This window comes from Thunnus albacares, chromosome 1, assembly GCF_914725855.1.
Source record: "Thunnus albacares chromosome 1, fThuAlb1.1, whole genome shotgun sequence".
Lineage (NCBI taxonomy): Eukaryota > Metazoa > Chordata > Actinopteri > Scombriformes > Scombridae > Thunnus > Thunnus albacares.
In genome coordinates, this window is record NC_058106.1 from 3,129,589 (window position 1) to 3,141,778 (window position 12,190).

Consider the following 12,190-nt stretch of genomic DNA (forward strand, 5'->3'; position numbering starts at 1 on the left):
ATGCTTAGAAGTGTTGTAATCAAATTATCAATATTATAAGATGGAGCTATGTTTTTGGTAAAACAAAGTAGAAATCTGTTTTGACTTTTTATGGACAATGACTGTGAAATGTTCAACCACAGACACATTTTTTTAGCAGACTAGATTGTTGGCTAGATTGTAGACTTGTCAGTCAATTTAATTGCTCATTAAATACTACTGGAGTTATTACTGGTTGATTTAGTTCCTCAGTTGGGGTTTATCATTACGTTTGAGGTTAGCAGTGATCTTGAGTCAGGTCTGGGCTGTTAAAGCCATGCACTGCTTTATGGATCTCTTTGGAGCTTTAACCTCAAAGGTTTCTATCCAAACCTGCACAGGGCGAGCCCACCGCACTAATACAGACTGCTCTAAACAAAAGATCAAAGCCTAATGCTTGACCCAAATTCTGAATGGATATTTTAGTGTAATGTAACTTTATTCAACTTAACTCGCTGTCCAATTTCTTTTCATCCAGAATTCATTTTACTCTATTTTATTCCTTTTTTATTCCATAACACAGCTTTTAATATACATACACTACAATATGCCTGCATTAAATTTAATATCTTAAGCAATTTAGATATGTTCCACGGCTGATAGCTCTGCATTGCAGCTCTGCAAGAAAATGTAACCTGCATCCATACTTTCCTTTGGTTTTCTATAATATTTTCTAAAGTACACTATAGTGTTTTGTATAATATCCACAGAGAGAGGATATCAGTGTGAATGTGTTGTGGCAGAAAAGTCTGCACAGGATTTAGACAGACTGTCTTTAACTTCAGCATGAACAAAGTACTGTAATTTGCAGCTGGTAGCATCAATTTAGAGGTGTGGTTCAATTACAAAATGTGACTGAAATAGACATAAAGTAACAGTTTTTGAAACAAAAGCAGCTCAGTTTGTGTCACTCACTCACTGATGTTTGCTGTCACATTGATTTCAACTGCTGGCTGCAGCTTATGTATTTTGCAGCTCAGCAGGTCACTCACTCACAATGCTGTGCAGTCAGTGTTTTAGCAGAGCACAATTGGGGGTTTTTAAATTCTCAAATCAAATGTCTAGCTGTATAGCCAATACTAAAATTGGCCGTTGGTGACCGCCTGGGATGTCTATGTCTAAAAATGGCCTTGGTTTCTCTTCCAAAGAGGTTTGGCTGACCTGTTGGCTTGTTTACAATCTGTGTGATTGTCTGTCTAATCTTCTTTCTAATCGCGTTTCTTACCTCATTTGACTTATGTTTTTAGTGGTGTTGCTGCATTTCAAAGCTCTCAGCAATTAACTTAGTGAGTACAATAATATAATTACCGATAGAAATTATGGCCAAAACTACAAAAATAAAACCAAATTTGTAAAAAATATCAATGACCCTTTAAACCACTAAGCCTGACATTGTATGTGGTGCTATATCTCTGGCAATAGAACCCCTGGATACAGAAAATGTGTTACTGTGCTGCAACATTTAAAAGGCAAGGAAGTGCCACTGAAGCTGTGGAGTTGAATATGTAGGACATTGGTCCAAGGTGGGAACATATAAACCATTAGAGCTTTGAAAGTGTGCTGTCACATTCTCAGGAACAGCAGCTGCTTGGCTCTTTTGAGGAGCTGGGATGAATGGAAATCACACTGCACCTGTAACATGAAACCAGCTCAGGATAGAGTCAGTGTACAGGTTAAACAGAAATACTGTGGGCTTAAAGTGATGTACGTAGATACAGTGCAGCTGAGTGACTTGTGTATGTAGAGCAGATAGTCGGTACATTTTCTCCATCGCAATTATTCTTATGTTTATACCAACACTAATGTTAGTAAAGCAATATAAGAAAAAAAAGTTGCTCTACTTTCTTTCCAAAGTAATACTGATGTGAACTGTTCACCCTTCAATGAAAGCAACAGACCTCAGTAAATCTGATAACAGTTCTTTTAAAAGGTCAGCTTCAGCACAGCATGTTGCAGAGAGCTAACTTCAGCTGTTATCGTGCTCAGTCCACTCCACAGCTACACAGCTTTGATAAAATGGGAGTCAAGGGCAAAACTATAGAACGTTGTGTTTTACTCCACAGTCACATGGGTCCTGTAAATGTCAATCAAATCTCTCTTTGGCTTTGAATTGGTGTCTGTCTTCCTTCCTTAACGATTCTCTCTCATGGTCAGATTAAAAGAGCAGTCTGACATTTTGGGAAATGTGTTTGTTTGCCATCTTACCCTGCATCAAATGAGAAGATCAATATCAATTTAATCTCTGTGCATCCATACAGATCGGTCCAGGAAGTGATTAGACCAGCTGTGCACCACGACAGGGAAAACTGCTAGGCTAGCTCTATTAGAAGTAGAAAAAAATACATCTTCTAACAACTCCAAAGCTGTCTTATTTACATGTAGTATCTTGTGCATTTAACACGTTTTAACACACGACATTGTGGTTCCATTAGCAATTAGCATTAGAGCTGTTTCTTTATCAGCTGGGAGCAGTGGCTACAGGCAGCATCTCATGAGTCCTGTCATACTGGGGAAGCCAGATTATATTACATACAATATTAAGTATGTAAATAAGACAGACTTGGATTTAGAATATGTACTTTTTCACTTCTGATGGAGTCAGGCCTGTTTCCATTCTTTGTCTACTCTAGACATCCCTGACCTGAGTGCATAGAGACGACACTGATATAGATCTTTTTTATCTGGCTCTCTTTCTCAAAATTCCAGACTGTATCTGAGGAAAAAACAAGCCACAGAAGAGGCAAGTTAAAAACCATTAAGGTCTCAATATGCTTTAAGAAAAAAACATTTGTTTGACTCATTGACCACGTCTAAAGGCAAAGCTGTTTTACTATTTTTCTTTTCAATTGTCGAAACTGGAAGGCAGGGTGAAACTCCTCCTCCTGGGATGCCTCCCGGGTCTCACTCCAGGAACTCTGTCTTTTGCATGTCTTTGTAGTCTCGACACAATTAATCACACAAACAGCGTATGCTTTCAGACAGTCCTTGAAGACATTTCTGGTGTTGCACTTGATTGCACACATGAAAAATAAAGTGATGGAATTTGTTTGAAAAATAAAAAAAAGGAAGTTCAAACCCTGCCTGCTTTTGCACCTATGCAGACCTGGTTATATGCTGCATAAAGTGGGTGTGATTGTCAGATTGTCTGTTTCAGAGAGCACCAGTTTAGTACAATTTCAACTAAGTTGAGTCCTGCATTATTACCCAATGATGTGGCCCTATTTAGATTTCTAAAGTAGGTTGTGTTTAATTCAATTACAACAAACTTACTGACACACAAAAGTACTGGTTGGTCTCTGGGTTTAATAAAGCTGCCATGTGAAGTGCACTGGTTACACTGTACTTAATGCGAGCTAGCAGGCAACAGGATACACATACACAATAAACAGAGGGTGGGAGGTGGAGGGATCAATAGGGGTCGAATAACTTTTGCCATGGGTCCCAACTAACAGGTTACTCCAGCTGTGTTCCTGATGAATGTAAAATTATAATTTTAGACTGCTGTAAGAGGGCTAACACTGAAGTGAGGACATTACATTTGAATTTGATACCATGGGGGAGACCAAAGCAAAGACACAAAATCAGTCAATCAGATGTTTTTTCTGTCTTTCTAAACTATCGAAATGGTGCATGTTTTTATAGATTTTACAAGATCTTGCTTAGCGCAGTGAAGATACGAATCAAACACTTGTGACTGGTACACTTTAGAGTACATACTGCACTGGCTAAGCCTGATATAGCAGCATTCTGACAAACCAGGCTGTGCACAGTTCAGCAGGTTTGAACTTGTAACATAATAACAGCACGCAGTCCAGAGGTTGTCACTGCCTGTTAACAGGGACGGCTTGGATAAATCAAGAATAGGGCATGTTGTTCAAGGTATCGGAGCAAAAAAAGCGCTCTCTCTCACCAGTCAGTCATGGTGTGATTGACAGCGCCTAGAGCAAAGTGGTGATGGCTTCCATATGCAACTGCCTGCTCCTACACAAAAGAAAGCCCCAGAGCGGCAGCTCTCAAACTCAACGTGCACTTCAAACCTGGGAGTTGAACAAATAAGAGTTTCTTCTTTTAAAGGTAGGGCTCTGATTTTTAGTTGACAATGCCATTACAGTGCAAGTTCCCAAAAGGGCTGAGTGTGTGGTCGGTTTTCTTCTCCCATTAAATGCCTTTTCAAAAGGTCATCAATATTCATAGGACCACAGCTAGTCAATGAGACAGAAACTCAACAGAAGTTCACTTGTATGCCACAGGAAATGCCATACACTGCGCTATATCCACAGGCTGTTAAAAATAATCATCACAGCTCAGAAATATGGTGCATCAGCTCATCTGAACAATTCTGGACAAATTTAAGGAAGTGAAATTGATGACCCCAGATACACTGTTTAAATCTGCTGGTTCACCCCATGAGCCCCCTGTTTCAAATATTTAACAGAAATATAAAACATGCTGTGTCTGCACTTCTATTTTCCCCATTTTGCCATATCAACACTCAACCTGCCTGAAGGAAGAGGAACCAACAGAGGAACCAGTCAGGCTAAGAACATGCTGATCTGTGAAACTGTCTGTTACAGTTAGAACAATATATTGTTTTGCTGATATATCCTGTTGGCCAATATTGGCCTTTAATCTGACTTAGTCCACATTCAATTGAATGGATGTTCTCTGTGACCACAACGCTATAAAGAAAGCCTGAAATACCTGCACTGAACTTTTGAAGTGTTCCTTTTTCCACAAGGGGTTTAAGGTGCTTTACATCTGTAGTTTGGTTCATTTGGTCTGGATGAAGGAAAAAATATACATTGCTGCCTTTTATTTCTGGTCTAGTTTGTGTTTTCACTGACTTAATACAAAGAAACCAAGAGGAGCAAGCATTAAGTCACTGACAGGGAATGCATCCATTAGACAGTTTTGGCAACTGTCATCCTGTCTCAGTGATTCCATGAATGATAGTGGAAGAAGTACTGAGATCTTTTACTTGTACTAGTAAAAGTAGCAAAACCACAATGACAAGGTACTCCATCACAAGTAAAAAATCCTGCTTTCTAAATGTTAATTAAGTAAAAGAACACAAGTATTGGCAGGAAAATGTACTTAAAGTATCAAAATGCAAAATGATCCAATTTAGAGTTATATATTTTTCATATATACAACTGGAATATTAATACTGATTCATTGACATGTATATGTAAGCAGCATTTTAATGCTGTCAAGGTACAGCCATTTTTAATAATTTATACTGTTGTGTAATATAATCTATAACAATGCATTTTTTGTAAAGTGATCATAAGCTTCATAAAATTAGCTAGTAACTATAGCTGTGAAATAAATATCGTGGAGTAAAAAGTACAGCATTTCCATGTTGAAGTTGAAGTACATAGTAGCATAAAGGGAAGTTCTCTGAAGCCAAGCTGCTGCTAATGTTCACTCAGCTTGTTTCTCTGGTAACTTAAGATCCAACGTCCGATGACTAAAATCTTTCATCCGGTTAAAAGATATACTTAAAAACAACCAAGATATAGAAAAGTTTATCATAACAGTGGGGTTTAAAACTGAATAAAAGTCAATTTATGACAGCTTCTGGTGGACAAGCACCACACCGCCATATTATCTTGTGTGCATATATTCTTTGGTAGACAACATTGTGGTGGACAACCATACCACTGATGCATGCGCACAACATGATGATCATCTTGTGCACATATACTCTTTGATAGAGGGGGTATGACGCCATTGACAGGCGACCAAATGAAACAGACCACTACCTTGATTAAAATTATGGATTTCTCTGGGTTTGAAAATTGTTGGAAACATTTGGGATAATGTAAGTACACAACTCAACATAATATATTACATAGGTCTAGTTGTTTTAAGACATTTTAATGCAGAATAGTTACATATTAGCTTTAAATATGAACAGACTGAGAATATCTGAAAAATAAAATAATTTAAGTAAATGGTAAGAATGAAAACTGAATACATAATATACACATAATATAGAGAGATATAGCAGGACTCTATTTTGCTATTTATTAGCATTTGATAATGATGAAATGATTTTTAATGGAAAGTTATGAAACCCCACATTTCATTGGAATTAAAGCAGAATATACTTGACATTAGGTGTTTAATCATTTCCAGAAGAGCATAAAAACCTGTTTTACTGCATTGGTGCGTCAGTGCCAGTAAAGTGGAAAAAAAAGACCTCCATGGCAGAAAGTCACCTTAACCCAGAGACGGAAAAACAACAGGAGTGAAGCAATCCAAGGACGTCATGGAAATAAATCTCAGATCTCTGATTCATTAACATTTTTTACTAAGCTAGAGTATTCACATGCTGAAAAAGATGAAAAATACAGCTCAAACAAAGAACGATGTGAGTGCTGCAGTGGTCCTTTCATTTTAGATGTTTCATACAAATCCACCCATATGGATGACTAGGTTTATTAAAAGCGTTTCGATTAACCTATGCACTCTGGGGTTTGGCAAGAGTCATTTATTTTAGTTTTTATTTGGACACAGTTTTCATTGTGTGGATGTGTATTTATCTGAAAATATTTCCATCCAAACACTGCCTTTATAGTCTGTCAACACTCTTTCATTATTTTAGCAATGTCAGTACGTGCCTTGCCAACAATATTATTTGATGTATGATATCATGATCAAAATATGAGACAAAGTTGTGTGAGGTATTAGAACTTTGTGAAACACTTGTTTGATTAAAGCTACAGCACTGTATGGTACCTGTCAGTGTGCTGCAGCACAGCTCCATCTTTGGTCCAGAGGATCCTGGGAGAGGGGAAGCCCTCTGCAGGGCAGCGTATGGTCAGTAATCGGGTAGCATTGGTGAGGAAGGCACTGTGCCCAATGCTGATGTTGATATGCTTCTCAAAAGTCATAGGAAGGGTCTGCTGCTGTCTGATGATCACAGGTTTACTGCCGGCTGTCTCCAATGAGGAGCGCTCTGACCAGTTAGGCAGCCTGTCTGTGGGACAAATGTGATACAAATTTAGAGTAAGTAAGTAATCATGTAAGGGATAATACTTGACAAATTGTACATTCCATGATTGTAATGGATGACGTGGAGCATTGGATGGTTCTCAGCCCCCACTGTATTATCCCTCATATACTGTATACTTCACCCTCTGTTAGTTAGCTCTCACTGACGTTACTAACCTCTAACATCTGATTTCCTATAATCTCCCCTTTAAGCATTTGGGGGCAGTACATCCTGCAGACACAGAGCAACATTAGCATTCAATTGGAGTCATGTTTGTGTCCATGTGATGAATGTGAAGTCCAGTATTCAATCTTCTTTAAGCCTGGTTTGGTCTCCAACAACTCCTGAGAAAGTATCTCTTCAGCTCAATGCTTCACTTTCTTCACGGGCTAGTCTCCACATTTGTCTGTCTGTTGTCAACCCATTCTCCTAGAAATTTATTTATATATTATCACCAGAGTTGGTGATAACTCTCTGTTGGTCACTATGAGCGACACCTTTCACATTACACACATTCAGTCATTGGATCCATGGCCTGGCCCTTGACTGCATCTCTTACTGTGCCCTTAACAACCTGCAGATAGTCTGACATCATCAGGCATGACCCTGTTGACTAAAGGGGACTGAGCTTTTGCTGTACGAAAATACAAGCACTGCAAAAGTCAAGTAACCGTAAATGTACAATCGAAATTTACAATGAAAATATATAAAATATATGTATGTATTTAAAGTGAAAATAGCTGTGTTAAAAATGAAAAGAATGGCATCTAAAAAAGATAGACTAAGGAACATGCAAATGTTCATAGTATAATGAATATATGCAATGTCCATCCATTTCCCACCGCTTATCTAGGACTAGGTCATCTGGTGGCATCAGACTAAAGAAAGTAAGGAAACCCAGACATCCTTCTCCTTGGCAATGTCTTCCAGCTCCTCCTGGGGGATCCAGGGCATTCCCAGGCCAGGAGAGATACGTAGTCCCTCCAGTGTGTTCTGGGTCTGCCCCGGGGTCTCCTACCAGTTGGACTTGCCTCGAACACCTCCACAAGAAGGCATCCAGGAGGCATCCTTATCAGGTGCCCAAACCACCTAAGCTGGCTCCTTTCAATGCGAAGAAGCAGCAGTTCTAGTCTGAGCTCCCCCCGGATGTCCAAGCTCCTCACCCTATCTCTAAGATTGAGCCCAGGCAACTGCTTGTATCTGCGATCTCATTCTTTCAGTCACTACCCCAAAGCTTGTGACCATAAGTGAGGGTTGGAACTAGACCAACGGGTAAATTCAGAGCTTTGCCTTCTGACTCAGCTCTTTCTTCACAACAGTCCGGTACAACGCCCACATTACTGCTGATGCTGCACTGATCCGCCTGTCAACCTCATGCTCCATCTTACCCTCACTCATGAATAAGACCCCAAGATTGAACTCCTATATATGCATTGTGCAAATAATAATAAATATGAATATAAAAATATGAATAAATATATAAAAATTAGAGTTGATTTATCGCATCAAGTTAGATCTGGAGGGTTCACAGATGTGCAAAATGGATAATGACTTTATGATAATGGGGTGTGTAGCATCCACGGGGTGGGATAAGAGTCTGTGTCAGTGGGGATCTTGGATCTTGTTAATGAGAGGTGGCTGTAAAACAGCGAATAAATAAAAAGAACTCCAGTGCATGTGATCTGTTGGCCCAAAAATGTGGAATTGTGAGGAATGAGCCCAGTGAACAACTTTCATAAGAATGAATGGGACATCATTGAATGTGGCATACAGTTCTTCTTAATGCATTCATGACTTAACCCGTTTGAACAACCTGTCTGACAAACTCAAATTTGCAAAATCAGTATCATCTTTTAAATCACTTGTGAAAATGCATTTCTATCAAAAGCCTTTTTTTAAAATAATCTTTTCATATTTAGCACTTTCTTACTATCAGCACATAGCAAAATATGCAATTCATCACAGAAACAATCGTCAAAGTGGACATGAAATAGACAACAGACACAGAAAGGGTGTTGGACGAAGAGTTTGTCTTACAGAGAATAAGAAGAGTAGTGGGGTTATAATTACCTTTAACTTGTCCTCCTCCTCCTGCAGGCCTGTTCCAGAGCTGTGCAGTAGACATGTGGGTAAGCAGTGAGGAGATGAGCTCTGAGGCCTGCTCCTGCTGGATCTCTCTTCTGTCGGCTTGCATGGTGATATTAATCAGCCTCTCCTCTACCCTCGGGTGCAGGTAGGCCTCCTGGGCACCAGGGGGCAGCAGAGACACACTGACTCCAGGCCAGGTGGACTTTAGGTTTGAGTAATGGCTGTGACAGCTAGGCAGCATCTCCTCCCAGTTGGGACTGGGACTGGCGGCAGGTGTTCTGCTAGTTAATCTGCTGTCACTGCCTATCAGCTGGAGGGTGAAAATGTCCGAGGCAGGTCCAGTGATGCACTTGTACACCCCGATGTCCTCTGCCCCCAGAAAGTGGATCTTCAGAGAGCCAGATTTGGTGACACCCAGGCGTTTGGAGCTAGGTAGAGGGCGTCCATCTTTGAGCCAGCGGATGTAGGCTTTGGGGAACCGTCTGACGGGGCATTTGATGACCAGGGAAGTGTTGGGTAGGAGGTAGGCGTGGCCGCCGATGGTCAGGTGGAGGCGCTTCTCCTTACGTGTCTGGATGTAGATGCGGTGCATACCCATGAGATGCGGACACTGTTTAACCCCCTCCTTATAGCCTCTGGCCTTTGTTGGATCCCTCACTGTCTGCTTGACTTGGTTCTTCACTGGAACCTTCTGTGTGTCTTTGGGCCTCATCTCCTTCTTATGCTCTGTTGTAGTAAATACAGAAATAGAGAAGTTTTTTTTATACAGAAAATAGTTTTTCAAGTTTGTATTCTTTAATGTGACAGAAGAAAAACGATTTTAAAAAATGATTAATTTTTATTTCATCATAAAAATATAAATGACCCGGTTGCCTTAAAAATTTGAGTGACTTAAAATAGTTTAATTTGTTTGATACATGTAGTAATGTAAAACTTAACTAGTCACTATGAAGAGTAATTTAACACCAGGCTGAAAAGCAGTGTTTCACTTTCTTCTTTGGTTGAAAGTTTCAACTCTGTTGCACCTTGCACCACACCAGTGACCAACAGTGATGTCACAGTGTACTGACACACCCTGAGGTACGCTTCTACATCACTGCAACAAGGTGAGATGTTAAACCACTCGAGGTCAGCAAACAAGAACTGAACTAAGGAAATGAATTTAGACAAACTAAGAAATAGTTCAGCACACAACTCCCCCTAAAACCACAAATTGTTTATTTTACATTTCTGTTTGTGTTCAGAATAAACAAATTATATACAATGTGTTAATTAGTTAGCTTTAGAGGTGTTTGTTGGTGTAGCAATGGACAGAGCCAGGCAAGCTGTTTTCCTCTGCTGGTCATAAAGAAAGTGAAAAAGTGGATTTTCAAGAATGTCAAACTATTCCTTTAAGAAATTAAGCCTATCCATCAACTGTTAGGTAGGTTGTTGTTAAGGTTTGATTCAGTGCTAAGCTGCCTACTCGTTACTACTCATTACAGCTTTTGCTGTTCTGCTAGTAGCTATATTTAAACTAGGATCAGTACAGAGCCATAAATATGAAATCTGTGACTTTACAAAGAAAACTCTTCAGTAGGTAACTTTACTAAGCTTTGAGATGGAAAACATCAACTTACTTTTTCTCACAGTATTTCATATATACTGTATGTTGTTATAATCTAATTATAACCTGCAGCCAGAAAACTGACCCACATTTGAAAAGAAAGATACAAAAGTCATTCAGTCATGTTGTTATCAACTGAGGAGCATATCACTCCTGTTTTAGCCTCTCTTCACTGGTTACCAGTTAGTTTTAGATTTGGTTTTAAAATTTTACTAATTCCCTTAAAGCACCTCATGACTTAATGCCCAGCTAAGTTGAGTTTTTATTCCCCTCCAACCCAGAGCATAGCCTCAGACCAGCAGGCATTGTCCTTCTGGCTGTTCCTAAGTCACAGCTCAAGACTAAAGGTGACTGGCTTTCAGGACCCCTCAGCTCTGGAACTCCCTGCCTGAAGATTGGAGGCTGCAGAATCAGTGACATCTTTTAATCACTTCTCAAAACTAGAAATGCCTTTATTTAATTAATACCACACTGTTTTATTTCCAACATGTCTTATCTATATTATTATTATTATTATTATTATTATTATTATTAAGTAAATATATATAATATATAAATAAATAAAGTTTATATAATAATAATAATAATAATAATAATAATAATAATAATAATAAAAATTAAGCACTCAAAATTTTAAAAAAAGATCCTTACACATTTCCCCCGAGTTCATTGGCTTAAAAAGGCTGTCTTGGGGCCTGTACCACAAAGCGAGACTAGTGTGTTAGCTGGCTATCTTTGGGCTTAACTCAGGTTTTTTAGTATCATGAAGCTGGCTCACTTTTAACTGGGATAAATCACCATGGCAACTCATGCTGAACAGCTAACCTACTCCAGAGCAGGTTATCTTCAGAGGATCGGATCAAAACCTGTCAGCGCTGTGTCCACTGACCAATCAGATCACTGGAAAAAAAGAGTCATCATTCCAACAGGAGGATCCCGACATGGACAAAAGTCCTGAGTTTGCAACAAAATGACAAGTAAAAAAGAGAAACAGTAAAACAGAGCTTCCAACAGATCCTGGGATGTGATATGTGATGAGATAGTTTACGACACTAAACATATAATGATGATTTTAGCTGCATTTTAATTGTGCAAAGTTGATTTTATCCCCAGAGTGACAGCTGACAGTGTGGATGATTTTAAACTCTGATTCCATCATTGCAGCTCAGAATAACATGAGACAACTGTGTGATGATAACTGGAAATAAATACGAAAGCTGTTGTCTTTTATTAGAGAAATAATCCAGACTAATTAGCTCCCAAGATTATAAATCCAACATTTCAGTGCGATAGACCTCATCAGTCATTAACTACGTTTCCACTCTTTGCTTTGGTAGCAGAAACAGTCTAGCATTACTTTTAAGTCTTTTTATGTGCACATATTGAGAATAATTTGTTTATCATCTAAGTAAAAAGCAAAACATACCCACTCTATACCTAAATCATATATAATAATGCCAACATGTATTTTAAGCTTA

At 39.0% G+C, this 12,190-nt stretch overlaps 1 protein-coding gene across 2 annotated transcripts in view; it reads right to left on the reverse strand.

The window, feature by feature from the left end:
• The window catches only part of adamtsl3 (ADAMTS-like 3), a 297,355-nt gene that overhangs the window by 37,116 nt on the left and 248,049 nt on the right, over positions 1-12,190 (reverse strand). For both annotated transcript variants that reach the window (XM_044349913.1, XM_044349979.1), the window contains 2 exons: positions 9,089-9,832; positions 6,763-7,003 (listed from right to left, as the gene is read on the reverse strand). In XM_044349913.1, coding sequence (XP_044205848.1) covers positions 6,763-7,003; positions 9,089-9,832 — 985 coding nt within the window. The remainder of the gene's footprint in view (positions 1-6,762; positions 7,004-9,088; positions 9,833-12,190) is intronic.